General features: G+C 36.0%; 1 protein-coding gene across 1 annotated transcript; it reads right to left on the bottom strand.

The window, feature by feature from the left end:
• Positions 1-33: 33 nt before the first annotated feature.
• On the bottom strand, positions 34-24,892 carry CLIC2 (chloride intracellular channel 2). The gene is made up of 6 exons (XM_032620945.1): positions 24,528-24,892; positions 18,049-18,158; positions 17,798-17,923; positions 2,176-2,282; positions 1,340-1,521; positions 34-578 (listed from the first exon to the last, which is right to left on the bottom strand). The coding sequence occupies exons 1-6, from the start codon at positions 24,582-24,584 to the stop codon at positions 417-419; spliced, it is 744 nt and encodes a 247-aa protein (XP_032476836.1). The 5' UTR covers positions 24,585-24,892; the 3' UTR covers positions 34-416.

Here is a 24,892-nt window from a genome sequence, read left to right on the forward strand (position 1 = left end):
ATGGACAGCAACAAGAACTTTTGGTCAGTCAAATTTCTTAGTAAAATTGTTTTAATGATTTAGATGTAAATATTTCTAAGGAACAGTTTGAGACTGTGACTGTATGTCATTTGTAACTTCAGCCATCTGTTGAGCTTGCACACATGATGCATTCTAGCAAAAGATATTGATACTTTCCATATCACTTAAGATCGCAGTGGTTGTGCCATGGGAATTAAAAGGCGAAATGAAAATATGAAGACCTTTAAAATACACAGTGAGCAGATAGTTTGGATTAACTAGATACAGAAAATATAGCATTCTTTTTCATAAGAAAGTTGGATAGAGGAAACCATATTTTCCATATTCTTATTTCCAAAAGATTTTCTAATATGATAACAAGTGAAAAGAGAGGTTTTTCTACTGAAAGAGCTGTCCTAACTCTTTTGCTTAGCCACACTTGCATAGGTATTTTCAATTTCTTTGTCTTCAGGACACGTGTGGGTAAATTCTTCACGGGCATAGGCATTGTGGAGATAGCGCCAGACTCCTGAGAATTCTCCTGGAATGTCAAAATCACGGTATTTCTTTGCAGCAACCTAGGGTTTTGGAAAAAAAGAGGAAAAAGCAATCGGTAGTGAGGGGCGTCAGTAAAATGCCTAGTGTGTAAAAACATATGTCAAAAATTAGGATCATTGAGGACGTGTTACCTACACAAAAAGTACTACAAAATAAACTTAAAGAATCTTGGATTTACTATTTTAATGTTTTGTCTACAAATGTAGACAAAACTCCGTGCTTGTAATCATTTTTATTATATTTATGGTGTATTTAATTATGAATGTTTAGAAGAAGGAAGCACAGAAAAAGAGCACAGATCTTTTCACTGTTTAGGGTTCGACAGTGTCTTACTTCTTTATGTATTCTTTGTGTCTGGCATAGGACCTGAGATAAAATAAGGTCTGTTCAATAAAAACTTGTTAAATGAACGATTAGTTAATAATAATATTAATAGCTCACTTTATTATCACTTGTTATGATCCAGACACTTTTCTAATATTCCATATGCCTTAATTTAATTTTCTCAACAGTTCTGTGAAATGGGTACTATTACCCTTGTTTTATAGACAAGACAGTGGGAAACACCTTCTGATTTAGGAAGAAAGAAACAAGAAGTTTTTATGCTTCCCAGAGAAGATCATTATGGATTTTTCCTCTGAGGAGAAAAAGGAGACATACCCTATGCATAATGATGATGACAAAGCCCTCATATAAAAACTCACACTGAATGGTCACTGTGCTTCCTGTTGGCAACTCCCAAACTCCTCTCAATCATTCAGCCTGCCCTATGAAGACTTACCTTAATAATGTTCAGTTTGGGTAACAAACTGCAGTCAGCCAGTGTCAGCTGATCCCCATCCAAGAACAATCTTCTGGAAACTGTGAGTTCCTCAGCACTGTCTGGATCAATTTCATCTAGAAGTGGGGTGTTCAAGTAGTCATCCAGACGCTTAAATTCTTTGAGCAGAGATTTTTCAAAATCTGAGGCAATGAAGTCAAAGGGTTACTTATAAATGTGCAGTCTTCATGACTAAATACATTCCCAATATGCTTTTCACACATTTAGACATCTCTATATACTTAACTAGAATGCTCAACTACCCACTGATAAGACAGAATCAGATGTTTAATCAAACGGTGAGTAGACATATTTTTGGACTCTTCTTGAGGAGGTAAATTGGGAGGAGAGTCAAAGAAAAAGAAAGGTAATATATATTATCACTCAAGAAGAGTCAGAAAGTGGAATCAGAGACTAATAGCTCTCATGATTCAGAGAATAGTAAACCTATTCGAGAGTGTTTGTGAGAAATGGTAGGTGCTATGGTTTAAGAAACCTTAAAGGTACACAAGACTGAGAAAGTTGGGGGGGTTAAGAAATACAGTCCAGCAGTTAGTTCACCCCTGGCATGTCAGTGTTCTAATAGAGCTAAGTTGGTGATTCCTATATTGAATATTAGATTCTAAATCCAATAAAACTTCATGCAAGGAATTTCAGAAGAGAGAACAGAGAGTGAGATGAAGAGTATTCCCCAATATATACTATATATTCAGGAAAGCCCTATTTTAGTTGAGGCAGAATATGAGAGTGAGCATGTGAGTGAGAAAAACGAAAAGACTTAAAGAAAGGTATCTTACTCTTGTTTGCCTCCTTTTGTGCGTTCTTAATGTATGCAGAAAACTTGGCAAAGAGGTTACAGCCCACATCAAAAGACTCCTTGTTCTTGGGACTCAGGTGAGGATACCTTAAAAAGAAACATCACTGCACATAACATTCACCCATAACAAGACATAGACCTGGTGTCTTTGTTGCACTCTACTGAGAGAAGTTTTGGAAAATTGTGCCGGAAACTGAAGGTGCTGAGAAACCTTTCATTGGAAATATGTTTTTTTCCCACTCTGAGAATACTTTAGCTTCTGAAGTTCACAGGGAAGCCAGCTGTTTGGAATTCAAAGCTCATTTATCTATAGAAACAATGTTTCAAATGGCTGTTGGGTCCCCATACTTGCTCCTAAAAGCCTGTTTGGCAGAAGATATGGTGGTAATACATTTTCAAAGATAAGTAGTAGGAAAAAACGTGGCTTCAAATAACAAAATACATAAAAGAATAAAGAGGATGGAGAGGATGGGGGAAAAGTAGCCAAGATGTCCTCCTCTTAGTAATACACAGTTAATTTAGCATAATAAATTAAAGTAATGTAATAATGTAATTTACCACATTCACAAATTAAATAAGGAAAACCGTATGATCATGAATAGATGTCCCAAAAGTGTTCAGTGAAAATCAATTCCTATTCATAAAACCCCACACTAGCAACTAGAAGTGGTTGAGCCAAACACTTAGCCATCTTCTTTGATCCCTCTTTCTCTCCATGCCCACATTTGATCCATTAGCAACTCCAGCCAGACTACCTTTCAAAATGTATCCAGAATCTGTCCACTACTCACCACCTCCACTGCTCCCTGCCTGGTCCAAAGCCTATATTACTGCAACACTTTTTGATTATTCCCCCTCTCCCATGCTTATCCCTCACACTCCCAGGATATTCTCCACCTGCTGCCAGAGCAGTCACGTTAAAACTTAAGTCATATCATGTCTCTTTCCTACTCATTACCTTGCAATGTCTCCATATCATTCAGACTCAGAGCCCAAGTCTTCACAGTGGTCTACAAGGGCCAGTGTGATCTGACCCAAGCTTACCTTCTGCTCTCATCTCTTCCTACTCTCTTCCTTACTTCACTTCACACTGACCTCCTTGCTCTTCTTCAAATAGGCCTGACAAGCTCCCACCCCAGGTCCTTTTCACTTGGTCTGCCCCTAAATAAAGTGCTTTCCCTCATTTATGCACATGGCCCTCTCCCCCTCTTCTTTCAGGTATTTTAATCTGATATATCCTCCTAAGTGAGGACTTTCTCTGGCCACCTTATCGGACATTGCAACCTCTCCCCTGGCCCTAACACTCACTACTTCCCTCCCTTGCTTTACTTTTTCTTAGTATTTATCATCATCTAAAATAGTTTATATTTTGCTTTTTATCTTGCTTATTTGCTGTCTTCCTTAACTAAAATGTAAGCTCTGCTAGGGCAGAGAGCTTTTGCCCATTTTATTCACTGATGTGTCCCAAGTGCCTAGAATAGTACCTGACACTTATTAAGTATTCAGTAAATATTTGTTAAATGAATTTATTAATTTCTTTAACTTGGTCAAAAGTATCCATCAAAAATTTTCAGCAAGCATCATTTTAAATGGTGAAATGTTAGCACTATTTCCTTTAAAATCAGTAAAGTATGAAGATAATCATGATCACTACTGCACTTCAACATTGTGCTGAATGTACTGATCAGTAAGACAAGAAAAAACATCATTCTAAATGGTGACTCTACAGTTTTTACATTAAGTTTAGGAACAAGACAGAAATGCCTACAATTACTATTATAGTTGACAGTTTTTTGAGGATTTAGCAAGTGGAGGAAGACAACAACATAAAGCAATCAGTGTAATTATTGTAAGAGAAGTAACAATATAATTGTATACTTAGAAAAACCAAGAAAGTATAGAAAAACAATTACTAGAATTAATGAGCTATTTTGGTAAGACGGCTAAATACAAATCAAACATTAAAGAAATAGCTTTTCTATGTTAGCAATAACCAGAACGAAATGGATATTAGTAGCATATTCCACTTACAATAGTGACAGAAGTATAAAATATTTAGAAATAATTTAATGCAAAAGGTATAGAATCAATATAAAAAAAAACACTACAAAATCTCATCAAAGAACATAAAACAGACATTTAGGTTCATAACCTAAGTGTCCATCAGTGGATGAATAGATAAAGAAGATGTGGTTTTACACACACACACACACACACACACAAAATGGAATATTAGCCATGAGAAAGAAGGAAATCCTGCCATTTGTGCTGACATGAATGGATCTTGAGAGCACTGTAGTAAGTGAAGTCGGACAGAGAAAGACAAATACTGTATGAATCACTTATATGTTCACTCTAAAAAAGCCAAACTCATAAATATAGAGAGTAGAATGCTGGGGGCTGGAGGAATTGGGGAGATGTTATTTAAGAGTAAAAACTTTCAACTAGTAAATAAATCCAAGAAGTCGAATCCGCTGCATAGTGATTATAGTCAACAATACTATATTATAAACTTCAAAGTTGCTAATAGACTAGATCTTAACCATTATCACGACTAAAAATAGATGATAATTATGTGATGGAATAGAGGTGTTAGCTGATGCTATGGTGGTGATCATTTTGCACTATATAAATGTATCGAATCAATTTGTTGTATACCTTAAACTTACACAATGTTATATGACAATTATACCTCAATATTTTTTTTTCGGTACGCGGGCCTCTCACTGTTGTGACCTCTCCCGTTGCGGAGCACAGGCTCCGGACGCGCAGGCTCAGCAGCCATGGCTCACGGGCCCAGCCACTCCGCGGCACGTGGGATCTTCCTGGACCGGGGTGCGAACCCGTGTCCCCTGCATCGGCAGGCGGACTCTCAACCACTGTGCCACCAGGGAAGCCCTATACCTCGATTTTTAAAAAAGAACATAAGATGATACCCAAACAAATACTCAAAACATGTCCTCTGATGGGAAGAAGTCACATAATAAAAATGAAATTTGTATAAATAGTAATACAAATTAAATGTAATTTCAATTAAAACCCAATAGTATTTTTTAAATTGAGGTAAAATTCACATAACATGAAACTCACCATTTAAACCATTTTAAAGTGTACAATTCATTGAGATTTTTAGTACATTCACAGTGTTGTGCACCCATCACCCCTATCTAGTTCCAGAACATTTTCATCACTCAAAAAGGAAGCTGTGTCCCCATTAAGCAGTTACTCCCCATTCACTCCTAGAATCACTAATCTTTCTGTCTCTATGGACTTGTTTATACTGGACATTTCACGTAAATGGAATCATAAAATGCATGGCCTTTTGTGTTTGGCTTCTTTCACTTAGTATAATGCTTCAAGGCTCATCCTTATTCTAGTATGTATCAGCACTTCATTCCTTTTTATGGATGAATAATATTTCATTGTATGGATATACCACATTTTGTTTATCTGGTAATCAGTTGATGGACATTTGTTTTGTTTTCAGCTTTTATCTAGTGCGAATACTGTTGCTATGAACATTTGTGAATGTGTTTCTGTTTGAATATGTATTAGAACTAAGAAATGAATACACTAAAGTTGCAGGATACATGATTAATATACAGAAATCTGTTGCTTTTCTATACTCTAATAAAGAACTATTAGAAAGAGAAATTAAGGAAACAATCCAACTTACAGGTATGTCAAAAAGAATAAAATACCTCAGAAAAAATTAACCAAGGAGGTGAAACACCTATACTCTAAAAACTATAAACATTGATGAGGGAATTTGAAAATGATGCAAAGAAATGGAAAAACATCTTGTGTTCTTGGATTGGAAGAATTACTATTGTTAAAATGTCCACACTACCCAAGCAATCTACAGTTTTAATGCAATCCCTATCAAAATACCCTGACATTTTCCACAGAACTAAGAACAAATAATCCTAAAATTTATATGGAACCACAAAAGACCCCCAAATACCAAAACAATCTTGAGAAAGAAAAGAACAAAGCTGGAGGTATCACAGTCTCTGACATCAGACTATACTACAAAGCTACAGTAATCAAAACAGTGTGGTACTGGAACAAAAACAGACATAAATCAGTGGAATAGAATAGAGAACCAAGAAATAAACCCACACACATATGGTCAAATAATCTACAACAAAGGAGACAAAAATATACAATAGAGAAAAGACAGTGTCTTCGATAAGTGGTCACAAAGAAAGAAAACTACAGGCCAATGTCACTGATGAACATAGATGCAAAAATCCTCAATAAAATACTAGCAAACAGAATCCAACAGCACATTAAAAGGATCATACACCATGATCAAGTGGGGTTTATCCCAGGAATGCAAGGATTCTTCAATACACACAAATCAATCAATGTGATACACCATGTTAACGAATTGAAGGAGAAAAACCATATGATCACCTCAATAGATGCAGAGAAAGCTTTTGACAAAATTCAATACCCATTTATGATAAAAAACCCTCCAGAAAGTAGACATAGAGGGAAATTATCTCAACATGATAAAGGCCATATATCAACAAAATTCAATACCCATTTATGATAAAAAACCCTCCAGAAAGTAGACATAGAGGGAAATTATCTCAACATGATAAAGGCCATATATCAACAAAATTCAATACCCATTTATGATAAAAAACCCTCCAGAAAGTAGACATAGAGGGAAATTATCTCAACATGATAAAGGCCATATATGACAAACCTACAGCTAATATCATCCTCAATGGTGAAAAACTGAAACCATTTCCACTAAGATCAGGAACAAGACAAGGTTGCCCACTCTCACCACTATTATTCAACATAGTTTTGGAAGTCTTAGCCACAGCAATCAGAGAAGAAAAAGAAATAAAAGGAATCCAAATCAGAAAAGAAGAAGTAAAGCTGTCACTGTTTGCAGATGACAAGATACTATACATAGAGAATCCTAAAGATGCTACCAGAAAACTACTAGAGCTAATCAACAAATTTGGTAAAGTATCAGGATACAAAATTAATGCACAGAAATCCCTGGCATTCCTATACACTAATGTTGAAAAATCTGAAAGTGAAATCAAGAAAACACTCCCATTTACCATTGCAACAAAAAGAATAAAATACCTAGGAATAAACCTACCTAAGGAGACAAAAGACCTGTATGCAGAAAATTATAAGACACTGATGAAAGAAATTAAAGATGATACAAATAGATGCAGAGATATACCATGTTCTTGGATTGGAAAAATCAATATTGTGAAAATGACTATACTACCCAAAGCAATCTACAGATTCAATGCAATCCCTATCAAATTACCAATGGCATTTTTTTACAGAACTAGAACAAATCATCTTAAAATTTGTATGGAGACACAAAAGACTCCGAATAGCCAAAGCAGTCTTAAGGGAAAAAAACGGAGCTGGAGTAATCAGACTCCCTGACTTCAGACTATACTACAAAGCTACAGTAATCAAGGCAATATGGTACTGGCATAAAAACAGAAACAGATCAATGGAACAAGATAGAAAGCCCAGAGGTAAACCCACGCACCTATGGTCAACTAATCTATGACAAAAGATGCAAAGATACACAATGGAGAAAAGACAGTCTCTTCAATAAGTGGTGCTGGGAAACTGGACAGCTATATGTAAAAGAATGAAATTAGAACACTCCCTGACAGCATACACAACAGTAAACTCAAAATGGATTAGAGACCTAAATGTAAGACCAGACACTATAAAACTCTTAGAGGAAAATATAGGAAGAACACTCTTTGACATAAATCACAGCAAGATCTTTTTGGATCCACCTCCTAGAGTAATGGAAATAAAAACAAAAATAAACAAAGGGGACCTAAGGAAACTTCAAAGCTTTTGCACAGCAAATGAAACCATAAACAAGACGAAAAGACAACCCTCAGAATGGGAGAAAATATTTGCAAACGAATCAATGGACAAAGGATTAATCTCCAAAATATATAAACAGCTCATGCAGCTCAATATTAAAGAAACAAACAACCAAATCCAAAAATGGGCAGCAGACCTAAATAGACATTTCTCCAAAGAAGACATACAGATGGCCAAGAAGCACATGAAAAGCTGCTCAACATCACTAATTATTAGAGAAATGCAAATCAAAACTACAATGAGGTATCGCCTCACACCAGTTAGAATGGGCATCATCAGAAAATATACAAACAACAAATGCTGGAGAGGGTGTGGACAAAAGGGAACCCTCTTGCACTGTTGGTGGGAATGTAAATTGATACAGCCACTATGGAGAACAGTATGGGGGTTCCTTAAAAAACTAAAAATAGATTTACCATATGATCCAGCAATCCAACTACTGAGCATCTACCCAGAGAAAACCATAATTCCAAAAGATACATGCACCCCAATGTTCATTGCAGCACTACTTACAATAGCCAGGTCATGGAAGCAACCTAAATGCCCATCAACAGATGAATGGATAAAGAAGTTGTGGTACATATATACAATGGAATATTACTCAGCCATAAAAAGGAACAAAACTGAGTCATTTGTTGAGACGTGGATGGATCTAGAGACTGTCATACAGAGTGAAGTAAGTCAGAAAGAGAAAAAGAAATATCGTATAGTAATGCATGTATGTGGAACCTAGAAAAATGGTTCAGATGAACCAGTTTTCAGGGCAGAAGCTGAGACACAGATGTAGAGAACAAACATATGGACACCAAGGGGGGAAAACCGCGGTGGGGTGGGGATGGTGGTGTGCCGAATTGGGCGATTGGGATTGACATGTATACACTGATGTGTATAAAATTGATGGCTGATAAGAACCTGCAGTACAAAAAAAAAACGAACAAACAAACAAACAAAACAACTAATACTAAACTTTCTTTTGGGTTATTTGTATGGAAATATGTTAATATAAATATTTTAGACATTTCATGAAATTTCTAAAAATCTTATATGTTCTGGTATAATGTTATAAGTCATAATTCTAGTTATGACTTTAAAATGTATATCTCAGAAATAATTAAATGTCCTTGTCAATTGAATTATTATGAACTTTCATCAAATCTTTTTTTTTTTTTTTTTGCGGTATGTGGGCCTCTCACTGTTGTGGCCTCTCCCGTTGTGGAGCACAGGCTCTGGATGTGCAGGCTCAGCGGCCATGGCTCATGGGCCCAGCTGCTCCATGGCATGTGGGATCTTTCCAGACCAGTGCACGAACCCGTGTCCCCTGCATCAGGAGGCAGACTCTCAACCACTGTGCCACCAGGGAAGTCCATCATCAAATCTTTAACTGTGGTAATTTTTAAGTCTTTTGTCATTTGCAGACAGTTCTGGGTGTACTCTCTGTAAATGCAGAAATGTTCCTATAAAAGGGTTTCATCTTCAAGGCATTCATGGAAAAGACTCTGACAAGTACAGATTTCTGGTAACTGACTATACTGCTGAACTGAATGAATAAGCATTTTCAGAACGCTAATGGAAAACTAGTGAATTCATAAAAGTGCTAACAAAAGATCAAGATGAAAAAAAATTAATTACATGGGACTGAGTGACCTGATGAGGATGATTATAATTTTTGTGACTTTCTGTTTGAATTTTTAAAAATCCCACAAGGACTCAGAGGCAAAAAATATAACAATCAATTTTCACTGCAAAGTAAAGGAGTTGTTACAGTGGAGGATTACTGGACTGAATGTCAATATTATGACATAGTATGAGTGTGTTTTGTGTTTGGTAATTGCAATCATCGCTGTGGTCATCCATTTACAATGCTTGGTGTCAGTTTATTTATCGCTTGTAAAAATAAAATACAGTGTGTGTGTGTGTGTGTGTGTGTGTGAAAAAAATGGGCATTGTGGTTTTGATTTTCATTTCTATAATGACTAATGACATTAAGTATCTTTGCAAGTACTTATTAGCCACTTGTATATATTCTCTGGAGAATTGTCTACTCAAATCCTCTTTCCATTTTAAAATTAGGTTGTTTGTTTTCTGTTATTGAGTTGTAAGAGTTCTTTTATATATTTTGGATACTAGTCACATACAAGGGAACTGCCATAAGGCTATCAGCTTATTTTTCTGCAGAAACTTTGCAGGCCAGAAGGGAGTGACATGATATATTTAAAGTTCTGAAAGGGAAAACCTACAACCTAGGATACTCTACCCAGCAAAGTTATCATTCAGAATTGAAGGAGAGGTAAAGAACTTCTCAGACAAGAAAAAACTAAAAAAGCTCATCAATACTAAACCAACCCTAAAAGAAGTGTTAAAGCGTCTTTTCTAAGTGGAAAAAAAATATTCTTTTTCTCTTGCTGCCTTTAGAATTCTCTCTTTATCTTTAAATTTTGCCATTTTAACTATGATATGTGTTGGTGTGGGTCTCTTTGGGTTTATCTTGTTTGGGAGTCTCTGTGCTTCCTGTACCTGGAAATCTTTTTCCTTCATCAGCTTTAGGAAATTTTCAGCCATGATTTCATCAAATACCTTTCTATCCCTTTCTCTCTTTTCTCCTTTGGGGATCCCTATAATGTGAATATTAGTACACTTGATGTTGTCTCAGAGGTCTCTTAAACGTTCCTCATTTAAAAAAAAAATTCTTTCTACTGTTCTGATTGGGTTATTTCCATTATTCTATCTTCCAGATCATCTAACTTTTCTATTTTCTTCTTTTGCTGTATGTGCTTTTGGTGTTATATCTAAGAATCCATTGCCGAATACAAGGTCTTGAAGATTTACCTCTATATTTTCTTCTAAAAGTATTATAGTTTTAATCCACACATTAGGTCTGATATATTTTAAGTTGATTTTGGTATATGATGTGAGGTAAGGGTATAACTTTATTCTTTGGCATGCCAATGTGAATATCTAGCTGTCCCAGCACCACTTGTTGGAGAGACTATTCTTTCACCATTGAATGGTTTTGGCACTCTTGAAAATCAATTGACCACAGATGTATGGGTTTATTTTTGGACTTTCAATTCTATTCCAATGGTATATTATTATGCAAGTACTGATTGTTTTGATTACTGTAGCTGTGTAGTAAGTTTTGAAATCAGGAAGCATGAGTCCTCCAATTTTTTGTCTTTATCAAAGACTATTTTAGCTATTTGTGATCTCTTGCAATTCCATATGAATTTGAGGATTGGCTTTTTCATTTCTGTAAAAACACCATTGGAATTTTGGGTGGTATTGCATTGAATTAATAGATCACTTTGGGGAATATTTCTACATTAATATATTAGGTCTTCTAATCCATGAACATGGGATATTTGTATAGGTTGAATTGTGTCCCCCCAAAAAGGTATGTTGAAGTCATAAACTCCAATACTTCATAATGTAACCTTATTTTGAAATAGGATTGTTACAGCTGTAATAGTTAAGATGAGGCCATATGGAGTAAGGTGGGCCCGTTAATCCAATATGACTGGTGTCCTTAAAAAAGAACACTTTATGAAGAGACAGAGACACAGGGAGAATGCTGTGTGAAGATGGAGGGTTGGAGTTATGTATATATAAGGTAATGATTGCTGGAAAACCATGAGAAGCTAGGAGGTTATTTTAGCAATTGTTTGTAGTCTTCATGTACAAGTCTTTCTCTTCCTTGGTTAAATTTATTTCTAAGTAGTTTATTATTTTTGATGCTACTGAAAATGGAATTGTTTTCCTAATTTACTTTTTGGATGATTCATTGACAGTATATAGAAATAAAATTATTTATTGTATTTTGATCTGTATCTTGCAACTGTGCTGAATTTTTATTAGTTCTAATAGTATTTCAGTGGACTTTAAAGGATTTTCTACGTAAAAGATCATATCTGTCAATATCATTTTACTTTTTCCTTTCCAATTTGGATGACTTTTGTTTCTTTTTCTTGCATAATTGCTCTGGCTAGAACTTTCAGTACAATGTTGAGTAGAAGTGGCAAAAATGGCATATTTGTCTTGTTTCTGATCTTAGGGAGAAAGTTTTCAATCCTTCACTTTTAAGTATGATGTTATCCATGGGTTTTTCATAGATTCCCTTTATCAGGTTAAGGAAGCTCCCTTTTAGTCCTAGTTTGTTGAGTATTATCATAACATGGTGTTGGATTTTGTCAAATGCTTTTTCTGTGTCAACTGAGATGATCATGTGTGTTATTTTTCCTTTACTGGTGCTCTTTTATTTCTTATATGATTTTGAATTACTTTCTAATGGCCTCTCATTTCTGCCTGAAGGACTTCTGATAGCATTTCTTGCAGAGCAGGCCTACTAGCAACAAAATCCCTCAGTTTTCGTTCATGTGGAATGTCTTAAGTTCTCTTTCATTTTTGAAGGATATTTTTGCCAGATATTGAATTCTTGGTTGATATTTTCTCTCTCAGCACTTTAAATATATATATCATCTCTCTGCCTTCTGGCCTCCATGATTTCTGATGAAACTTATCTGTTAATCTTATTGAGAATCCCCTCTACATGATGAGTCATTTATTTCTTGATGCTTTCAAGATTATGTCTTTGGCTTTAGATAATTTTATAATAATGTATCTTGGTGTTGATCTCTTTAAGTTTATTCCACTTGGAGTTTGTTGACCTTCTTGGATTTATAGGTTTGTGTCTTTCATTAAACTTGGGAAGTCTTCAGCCATTGTTTCCTCAGATATTCTTTCTGCCTCTTTCTCTCTGCCATCTCTTCCCTATCATGTGTATCTTTGTACATCTTATGGTATCCAACAGGTCTGTTAGGCTCTGTTAATTTTCTTCCTTTTCCTTAGACTGGATACTCTCAATTAACTTATGCTCAGTTTTGCAGATTCTTTCTTCTGTCTGTTCAAATCTGCTGTTGAACCCTCTAGTGAATTGTTCATTTTAGTTATTGTACTTTTCAACTCCAGAATGTCTATTTGATTCCTTTTTATTATTTATATTTTTTATTGATATTCTCTCTTTATTGAGACATTGTTTTCTTGATTTCCTTTAATTCTTTGTCCATGGTTTTCTTTAGCTACCTAAACATATTTAAGACAGTTGATTTAAAATCTGTCTATTAAATCAGGGTCTGGGTTTCCTCAGGGACAATTTCTATTAATTTCTTTTTTTCTGTGAATGGGCCACACATTCTTGTTTTTTTTTTTTTTAAGAAGATGTTGGGGGTAGGAGTTTATTAATTAATTTATTTATTTTTGCTGTGTTGGGTCTTTGTTTCTGTGTGAGGGCTATCTCTAGTTGTGGCAAGCAGGGGCCACTCTTCATCGTGGTGCGTGGGCCTCTCACTATTGCAGCCTTTCTTGTTGCAGAGCACAGGCTCCAGACGCACAGGCTCTGTAGTTGTGGCTCATGGGTCTAGTTGCTCCGCGGCATGTGGGATCCTCCCAGACCAGGGCTCGAACCCATGTCCCCTGAATTAGCAGGCAGATTCTCAACCACTGTGCCCCCAGGGAAGCCCCCCCCCCTTTTTTTTGACATACCTTATATATATATTTTGAAAACAGGACACTTTAATATTATAATGTGGAAACTCTGGAAAACAGATTCTTCCCTTCGCTTCCAACAAATAGGGTTTGTTGTTGCTTTTTTTGGGTGTTGTTGTTTATTTGTTTAGTGAATTTTCTGAAGTATTTTTGTAAAGTCTGTTCTTTCTTGTGTGTGGCCACTGAAATCTTTTTCTCATTATCTTTGGTCAGTTATTGATTTGACAGAGATTTCCTTAAACTCCTGGAAGCAAAACAAACAAAGATACAAACAAACAAACAACAAACCAAGGGATAAAAAGCTCTCCTGGTGTTTGTAAGCTGGCTCTGTGTTTGGGTACTCCTTCAATGCTTAGGTATGCAGTTTATAATTCTGCCTTAGCCTTCACTTTTCTACTTATGCGGTGCCTGAATTTAGCCAGAAGTGAAAGCTTAAAGTCTTCTCAGGTTGTTTTTTCTGCGCATAGGTCGAGACTTGGGCATGTGCTTGGACTTCTAGATTCCCTAGAATACATTAATTTAAAGCCCTTATTCCACTATCTTCCAAGTGTCTCAGCCTCTTTATTTTAAAAAAAATAAATTTATTTATTTATTTTTGGCTGCGTTGGGTCTTCATTTCTGCACGCAGGCTTTCTCTAGTTGCAGCAAGCGGGGGCTACTCTTCATTGCGGTGCATGGGGTTCTCATTGTAGTGGCTTCTCTTGTTGTGCAGCATGGGCTCTAGGTGCGTGGACTTCAGTAGTTATGGCTCGCGAGCTCAGTAGTTTTGGCACGTGGGCTCAGTAGTTGTGGCACATGGGCTTAGTTGCTCCATGGCATGTGGAATCTTCCTGGACCAGGGCTTGAACCTGTGGCCCCTACATTGGCAGGCAGATTCTTAACCACTGCACCACCAGGGAAGTCCCATCTCAGCCTCTTTTTTTTGCAGACTTTTCAGTTTGTCTATTGCTTTCTCCAAGTTTTATTCCTTGTCCCATGTGGCAGTGGCTAATACATTTGCTTCTAAACGCCTTCCATGAGTGCCAACAGGGAAGCTGCCTCAACCCTGAGGAAGCTCCAAAGTAGGTGAAAAAAAGGCAAACCCTTGAGTCAATCCCTCGAGGTGCCACCAGGTCAAACCACACAACCACAGTTATTTGAGAATAAGGTCCATATCCTGTCCTCTGGTACAAGCAACCTGTTTCTGCAATGTGGACTGCTCTCTTTAAGGCTTCTAAAGAACTGGGTAGTTGAGGATGGTAACAGGGTAACCTAAAATGCCACAGGGCTCTATCACTGAAATTTTGCTTCTTTATTCTTCATTAAGAAACCCCAGGCTGCTTGTAAATTTTTGGTTAGATTCCAGAGTTCTGGCAAAGTTGATTCTGACAGCTTTTGCTGGGCTATTAATTGTTATTATGGAGGGATGACATTTTGGAGTTCCCTACTCCACCATTTTCATTGATGTGGGTATCTAACAGGTTTTAAATTTTTAGATGAAACAAAGATTATATGGAAGAGCTCTTGTATTCAGCAATGTGGCAGACTAAATAACCACTCTGGAGGACCATGTCAAAAGAAAGTTCATTTTAGCATTGTTTGTAACACCAAAACTTGGAAAATATCTTCCAGCTGTTTTCTCCAACAATGGTAACTATTATGAACCAGGGATTTTTATGTGTTATCCTATATTTCCTTTTAAAAATGGAAGATTTTATTCCAGTTATCCAATTCCTGCTCCACCACTGACTATTGCGTGTGTCAAGCAGAAGGTGGAAAGAACTTGTCTTTTAATTTATTTGACTGTTCGACCATTAATATCTAAGAGAGATGTTGCGCATCGCTCAAAGATCCTGGACTTTGAACTGGATGCAGTAACTGTAGGGGACTTGGGAGTTATCTCTCTTGGGAGTAAGTGTGTTCCACGTATGGGAATAAGGATACACACATTTATTTGGATGGTCAGAGGGACAGAATATGGAAGATAACACAGTTATGTACCACTTTCTCCCTCTCCCTCTCTCCCTCTCTCTCTGTCTCTCATTAACTGAATCTTATTTTATTAGGGATGGCAATAAACATGGATGAAAACTATGTTTCCTAGCTTCCCTTTGTATTTAGGTATGACTATGTGAATTACTTCTGAATAATGAGATGTTAATGGAACTTGTTGAATGTGGCTTCTGTGAAAGCTCCTTAAAGCTGACTTGCATCTTTTGCCCTTTGCCCTTCTCCTTCTTCCTGTGTGGGAGTTAGATCTGTTGCCTGGAATTCCAGCAGACATATTGTCACCGTGAATTAAACTTAAGACTGGAAAACTCACCTGAAGAATGGCAGAGAAGAAATATTAGATAGAGCCTGGGTCGCCAGTGAAATTATGGAGCTGTCATTCTATCCTTACAATGCCTCATTCTTGGTGTCTTATTATGTAAGAAAAATAAAACCCATATTTATCTAAACCACTACTTTTTGGGCCACTAGTTAGAGTTGAATGCAATCCCTAAATGATACATAAGCTAAGAGAAAATCAGAAGAATTTGACAAGGTAATTCACAGAACAAAACCAAATGCTCAACCAACATGTGTAAAGATGTTCTAATTCACCTATTATTCAGGGAAATGCAAACTAAAGTATCAGTGAGATATCACTACACCCGTCAGCTTGCCATGAATTTTAAAAGAGTGATAACGCATAATACTACAGATATGTGGGAAAAGTGTATACTTATACACTGATGGATAAAGCAGTAAAAATTTTAAAAGATATATACCATTTGAATTTTACTGCTGGAAATCTATTCCACGGGAATAAAAACACCAGTACATAAGGACATATGAGCAAGGATGTTATTTATAGCACTGTTTGTAGTGGTAAAAAACTGGAAGGAAAGGGAATTTGTTATTGTGCTTATATGAACATAAAAACGGGTATGGAAAGATAACACAATAGATTTTTTCACTAGTTAACCTTTGGGAGCAAGAAAAGGTTGGAGAGATGGTTTGAGGGGAGGCAGTAGTAGAGGAGGATGGATGAGGAGAAAAGAACAAAATAAGACTCAACACTTGGAGCTGGTGCTTAAAATATAGGAAGCCACCAATAATGAATGAAAGAGACATAGTATAGGTACACAGAAAAGAATCTAAAATAGTATCCCTAATTTCTTAGGTAGGAAGAATTTTGGACTGATAGAACCTTTTATTTATCATATGTATGTGTAATGATAAGACGTTAGTTTTTAGAGCAGTTTTAAGTTTACAGCCAGACTTCTGACCAGTGAAAACTGTGGGATAATAAATGAGTGACGTTTTAAGACACTGAGTTTGTTGCACAGAAATAAAAAATGAATACAGTAGGCTTATTGTTTCCAAATACTATCCTGGGTGGGCAGAGACATACAGCTGTCATTCAAGTGTAGTCAGTGCAGTTATGGCCTCTGGCTAACTGTGAGAGACCTGTTTCTTGGTTTTCTTGTGTTGGGTATGTTCTATCTTCATGCCATCAGTGGTATAATGGACTAGTCCTGACCAGTCCTCATGGACTATACAGTGCTATTACCCCATGCCCTCGCTGCTAACCCACCATAGGTTTCTTCTCTATTTCTAGACTACAGAGAATTTACTTTCTTATTTTAAGCAAGCTATGCATTTTAAAAATAATTTGAAATATTATATTGACTGTCTGTGTATTTGAAGTTGAAGGGGGGAAGTTTATGTGTGATAGACATAATATTTCTCAACCTGTAGAGCTAAGAGATCAGACTGAATTAAAGGCTGTTTCAAAATTGTAGATCTTCTGAGGGTTCTACAATAAAATAAGTCTGACTTCTGTCAGTATAAATGTCCCCAAACTTCATTATGGATCAAATAACATGGATAAAATTAAATGTGGCCTAAATTTACTTGTCCTTCCTAAATTTCCAAGTCTATCCTTTGCCCATTCCTGATATACTACTTGCATCACATAAAGTTTTAATAGCTTTACATATGTTAAATAAATAATTATGTAGTAAAGTTTTCTAATCATACATGGAGTGATCAGGGGATCTTTGCAAACTTTTCTAGAAAGATAGCAAAAGAGAAGTCTGAAATTGAAAAAGAGTTAGATGTTTAGAAGAATCCTCAATCTGCAATAAATAAGACAATAAAATAGATTATCTCAAGAACAATAATATCCTGTAAAAATGTTGTACCTTGGAGGAGCCAGTGTGTGCTCTAGGAACTCCTCAATTTTAATGAAGTCTGTTTTCAACTCCTTGTTATATATCAGGAAGGGAGGATTTGTGCCTGGGGCTAAGTCCTTCAGCTCTTCAGGCTTTCTATGATTATTGAAAATAAGCAGAGTTAGGCCTCTAGATAAAGTACACATTATGCAAACACCAACATTGTATTGGTGTCTACTGATTTTAATCCCCAGAATGAAACATGTCCTGATTTGTCTTACCTGGTCATGTCAACAGTAGTCACATTGAATTTAACTCCTTTAAGCCAGAGGATCATAAAAAGGCGTTGGCAAAAGGGACAGTTTCCAATACTCTCCCCATCACTTCCAGCCTATTAAGATAAAGAAAGGCTTCATTCATTCATTTGCTCAATAAGTATGTATTGAGTGCCTGCTGGGAAATAAACTAGTTGCTAGAGACAAAGTTGGTAGTCCTTAATCTCATGAATTCTACCATCTGTGGGCAGAGAGAGATAATGAAGCAAATAATTTCATTGTATGTAAAATTACCAGAGTGATGAGTACATAACAACAGAATGCTGACTAAAGACTATGTTCATTTTCCATTTTCATAGATCCTGCCAAATTTACTTCTTGAAAGGTATATTCAGTATTTTCATTGGAACTTTGATTTCCTTATTCTGTGACTTGTTTGTTCATGACAATTTTATATTTATCTATTAAGGTGATGACCTTTTCCTTATTACTTTGGAAAAATTACTTGTATACTAAAGCCACTAACTCTTTTTGATAAAGTTACATGTAATTTTTAAACAATGCCTATGTAAAATTAAAATTTTACATAAAATCTTATATTGTTTTCCTTTATGAAATCTGGTTTTCCTGATCTGCTTACACAGCTGTTATGTACATCAAGATTGCAAAGAAAAAAATTACTTTCTTATTTTGTTTTACTATAAAGATGTTCCCTCATGTTTTCTTCTAGTAACTTTACGGTTTCATTTTTGCATTTGTTTCATCTATTTAGAATTTATTTTGGCATAAGGAATGTATTGGGACTCCAGATTTATTATTTTTATTTTATTATTTTACAAATAGTTAATAGTTGTCTTAACACCACTCATTTAAAAATTCATCTTTTGCTCAACATAGCAAATTGTTAGAGAAAGGCAAATCAAAACTACAATGAGGTACCACCTCATACTGGTCAGAATGGCCATCATTAAAAGTCTACAAATAATAAATGCTGGAGAGGGTGTGGAGAAAAGGGAACCCTCCTACACTGCTGGTGGGAACGTAAATTGGTGCAGTCACTATGGAGAACAGTATGGAGGTTCCTTAAAAAATTTAAACAGAGTTACCATATGATACAGCAATCCTACTCCTGGGCATGTATCCAGACAAAACTATAATTTGAAAATGCACCTGTATGCTCATAGCAGCACTATTTAGAATAGCCAAGACATGGAAGCAACTTAAGTGTCCATTGACAGATGAATGGATTAAGAAGATGTGATATATATATATATATATATGTATATATATATCCATTATATATATAATGGAATGGTATATATAATATACATATATAATGGAATGGTATATATATAGTATATACCATATATATATATATGATGGAACACTACTCAGCCATAAAAAATGAAATAATGCCATTTGCAGCAACATGGATTGACCTAGAGATTATCATACTAAGCAAAGTAAGTCAGAAAGAGAAAGACAAATACCGTATGATATCACTCATATGTGGAATCTAAAATACGACACAAATGAACATAGCTATGAAACAGAAACAGAGTCACAGACATAGAGAAGAGACTTGTGGTTGCCAAGGGGAAAGAGGGTGGGGGAGGGATGGATTGGGAGTTTGGGATTAGCAGATGCAAACTAGTATGTAGAGAATGGATAAACAACAAGGTTCTACTGTAAAGCATAGGGAACTATATTCAATATCCTGTGATAAACCATAATGGAAAAGAATATGAAAAAGGATTTGTATGTATATATATATATATATATATATATATATATATATATATATATATGTAATTGAATCACTTTGCTGTACAGCAGAAATTAACACAACATTGTAAATCAGAGACACTTCAGTGAAAAATGAGCACATCTTACTTTATGTAAATTATACCTCAATAAAGTGTATTAAAATGGAAAAGTTCAAAAAGAAGAACAAAAAACCCCTCAAATAAATGATATTATTTAGCGATTGCAGACGTTGCAATGACAAAGGTAAGGGTATAACCATGGAAGGGAGTGCCTGAGAGATTATGAAGAACAAGGTCACTGGAGGACAGAAAGCCAAGGATGTGAGAGGACAGAGTGTTGGAAGGGTCATTTGTGTAGATATTAAAATCACCAAGAATTATGATAGGCATAGTCTTGAAGAGTGTGACAATGATCTGGGAAATAAAATCCTTAAGAAGTAAGGGAAAGTGACCTGGGATTGGGAAGACTACTATAACAAGGAGGGGTAGTGGTTGGTTTAGTCTGATATTATGAGACAACCGAGATATTTCTCTGGATGGGAGAGATAGAATGGTCTGGAAACAAGAATGAGGAGCAAGGACATCTAAAGACATCTACCTTATCGCCACCCTCAGTGGTAACAGAAATGAGGAAGAAAGGGGAGCCTCTCCTTGAGAAGGCTATAGCTGATGTTGTCTCCTGAGGGGAGATCCAAGTTTTAGACACCTCAATCTCAACATGTCCCAAAGTGAATTCTTTCCCTTTTCTTTACTCCACACACTTACCTACTCTTTAGAGTTCCTAATCCTGTGAAGTGCACTGCTATCTACTTTGGATTTGTGAATTGTGTTCCCCCCAAATTAAAATGTCGAATCCCTGTCCCCCAACGTGATGGTAGTTGGAGGTGAGGTGTTTGGGAAGTGATTGGTTTAGATGAGGTCATGAGGGTAGAACCCTTGTGATGGGATTAATGCCCTTATAAGAAGAAACCAGAGCTCTCTCTCCCTTTTTCTTTCTCTCTTTCTTCATTTCCCCCAACAACTATGCATATAAGGTCACAGCAAGAAGGCACCTATCTATAATAAACCAGGAAGAGAGTTCTCACCAGAAACTGACCATACTGACACCTTGATCTTGGACATAATTCTTATTTTTTGGTAAATTTTCCTTTTCCTGGCAGTGAGTACAACAGAGGAAATAATGTTTATTGTTGCTCTTTTGTGGCGTCAGGGAGTGAAGAGGTATGGGAAGAGGCAACCACCTTGGCAGCTGAATTTCTTTTGTAACAGAAGTCAAGCTAAAGATCCAATCATAACTGGGGTTAGTGAATGGAAACTTGATTAGGCAGGAAGAAGAATGAAGTCTGATAATAGATACAGCAGGAAGGGTGGGTTGCCTTTGGCAAAAGGAAAAGCGAAACAGTGAGGTGTGGGGGAAATGTAGCACAATTTTACAGGAAAACTGAATTTTTTTCTGTTTATAATAATGCTGATTTAAAGTGCCACTACACAAAATGTATGAATATACAATGGAAAAAAGACAGGCTCTTCCATAAGTGGTGCTGGGAAAACTGGACAGCTACACGTAAAAGAATGAAATTAGAACACTCCCTAACACCATACACAAAAATAAACTCAAAATGGATTAAAGACCTAAATGTAAGGCCAGACACTATAAAACTCTTAGAGGAAAACATAGGCAGAACACTCTATGACAAAAATCACAGCAAGATCTTTTTGACCCACCACCTGGAGAAATGGATGTGAAAACTACCACGATGTGGTCATTCACCAAAACAACTTTTTCTCTTTGTGTTTGTGATCTATGTTTCTAAACATGAAAAATAGTAACGGCTGGAACATCTGACATTTATTGAATGTTTGCTATGTTAACAACTACTGTGTCTTAAAAATTTATTTTATTTAATGCTTATAATGAAGATGATCCTGTGAGGTAGGTTCTGTCATTACTCTTGTTTTACAGATGAGGAAATTGAAGTACAGAGAAGCTGACTTGCTCAAGTACACTCAGCTAGACAAGAGTTGATGACCCATACACTCTTCTCATGTAGCTAATCCAGGACTGTCTACTCCACAATCCACACTCCTTAAACACTGCTTTCTCCCATCTAATAGTTTTATTGGATTTTTTATTAATCAGTCTTTATAATAGTCTTTATGATAGTTCTAAGATAATTTGAAAATAGTCTGAACATTCAGAGAAGAGTATCATCTCTTTTTCTATTTTACATTTATCAATAAAGACAAAAATATTACATTCAGGATTTTGGTCCAAATGTTAGAGTCTATAATGTTATGTACAAATCTATGAAAACTTAATTTTAGACTGGTAGAGAACACAAAAACTCCATTTATCAATGAACAACAAACCAATAAGATAAACTCTGCATTTAGAGAAAACAAAATGTGTTCTTTTAGAAAATCCTTTGTTCTTAGTTCCTGGATATAAATCTTGCCCAAATCATTCAGAGTTGAAAGGCAATGTTTTCACTCACTCCATGGAACACATGGGGGGGTGTGATATAAATTCTTAATTGTGTCAGGAAAGGACTTACTTTCTTGTAGGGATCCCATCAGTGGCATTGGGAAATTGTGGTAGGGTCCCCAGACATAGCTGGGGAAATTACAGACTCATTTAATCTTTAGAAAGATACCACATTATAAGGGAGATACAACTGGTAAACAGTAGTGCTTTTTAAATTTTCTCATTAACATTTTCACCCCTCTCAGCCCCTATTCCCCCTCTTCTATGAAACTTCTAGAGATCTTTGGAATCCATCTCAAAGCAAAGCAAAACAAAAACCCAGATCAGATGATACTAAAGGTTCTTCCAGAAAATCTGTGGCTTGTATCAATGTCATTAGATAAGCTAACATCTAGAGGATTTCATCTAATGAAATTCTGGGAAATGTTACTAAAAAGTGTGCCAAGTTGAAAACAATGAATTAAAATTATGCACAGCTATTTTAAGGGACTGGAATCTTGACCCTGCCATTTACTAGCTATGTGACCTTATGCAAAGCTACTTAGCTACTTTTTGCTTTAGTTTCTGTAACCATAAAATAGGGTTAATAATAAACCACTTAGCACAGCCCCTGCCATAAGTACTCAATAAATGATTAGGTTTTTAACCTGAAAGTTATTATTTAATTTAACATTTTCTCATCCAACGTGTGATTTCCTAACTTCCCCTGTCTAGATTACCATCCAAATTATGGGAAGTCTATGAAGATAAACACACAGATCAATGCCAACAACTGGTTACAGGAGTTTGATTGGATTGAATAAACAAGTTTAGACAAAAGAAACTAGTTACCCTATGAAGAGACTTATTACCTCTGGTTTGGAATTGGTAGTTATAAAAAGTCAGTTAGGAAGTTAAGGCTTACTTATGTTGCGTCTGAGCAGTGACATGTTTTGCTAGAATCCAGAGATAGGAGAAGTAGCTCTTATGCCCCACAGTCAAGCAAACACTTACTTGGATTGTTTTGCTATGCAGGAATTCAAGAGTCGCCTATAATTTTGTAAAGGCTGGTTAATTATGTCCTTGATGTATATATGTGACCAGTTGTCAAATATTTTAAAATTATTGTAAAAGTATTACTTTGGCCAACAGATGTTTAACCTAAAATTTGGTAAGCACACCTTATTTTATGCCTTTGTAGGCCATCAAGAGGTGATGTAGTTTTAGAGGCAAGTTACTTAAACCTTATTTCCTTATCTTACTTACCTAGAAATCATGAGGACAATATTACTAAAGTTTTGAGTACTATTACCACCACTGCTACTGATGATACTACTTTACTACTATTAACCTATCTTCTAAGTTGTTAGGACTAAATGAGATAATATACATAAAGTGTTAGAAAAAGGTTAAGCATGATATAAGAGTTTGTTTTTATTATTACCATCCTCAATACTTCCAATAGTCAATGAAAATATAGAGAAAAATAGTTAATATAAGCAAGGATTTAGGAAACTATGTAATTTCTACTTGGAATAACCCGTACAAAATTGTTTCTTTTTCTTGATGAGCTAATTTAGAAACACATGTTCCTTTCTCCTGTTTTAGGGGTTTTCCAAAGGGCTTTTCTGAAATGTTAAGACATTAAAAAAAAAAAAAAAAAGCCAAGGCAAAAAACCTCCTACTCATATAACAGGCACACAGACTCCTGGCTTTTTTCTCCTCTAGTGTCCGTTTGACCCTGCTGTGATGTTCATCCATTGTGGGAGAATTTTTGAAAGCTCTATTTGGACCATGTGTGGGAATGAGGCTCTCAGGCCGTTCTTGGCCCTCTCCTCCCCACATTCAGGCCTTCCAAAACATATCTCATAAAACACAGATTATGAGAACTGGAAAGCCCTTAAGGATCATTTTGTCAGGCTCCTTTATTGTACAGATGGAAAAACAAAGAGGGAGGGAGGGATTTGTCCAAGGTTACATAGGAAGTCACTAATAATACAATTTACTTGTTCTAACTACCAGCCAGTCTAGTTGTCTTTCTACCATATCTTCTTGCTTTTTTCAGATGGGGTGTTTTTCTATTGTTATATAAGAGCAGCCAAACACCCAGGTATTCTTCTAGGACTCAGAGTAGGTATAAAATTACAAAATTATTTCCTATCTCTAGCTGAAATGTTGACTTAAAAAAAAAAGCTGAGGTCCAGTGTCAAGGAATAATACATTCTGTATGCTCTCATTATAGCTAGAAAACTTACCTTCACAAAAAGCTCAATTTCAGGGTCTGTTTGACTGCTGGGCCTCAGGTCTGCCATCTTTCTGTTTTTATTGCCAGTTTTCAGCCCCCTGCCTTCTGTGCAGTCCACAGTACTCACAGATTCTTTTCTTCCAGTTTTATCCAAAGGCTTAAATGAAGGTTGTGCTTTAAGAGGAAAGTCCAGCTTGTAATAGTCAGAGCTGGGCTAGTATCTCTTCGAGAGGTGCAGAAAATTCTAGACGCTTGAGAGTAACTCTTGAATTTGTTCTCTTTCTTCCTCTTGACCTAACATTTGAATCAAGGAGGAGCCGATGGCGTGTGTATAAACTGGCTGGCTAGAAGGGTGGGGAAGTTTCCAAAGAGGCT

This window comes from Phocoena sinus, chromosome X (assembly GCF_008692025.1).
Source record: "Phocoena sinus isolate mPhoSin1 chromosome X, mPhoSin1.pri, whole genome shotgun sequence".
NCBI classification, from domain to species: domain Eukaryota; kingdom Metazoa; phylum Chordata; class Mammalia; order Artiodactyla; family Phocoenidae; genus Phocoena; species Phocoena sinus.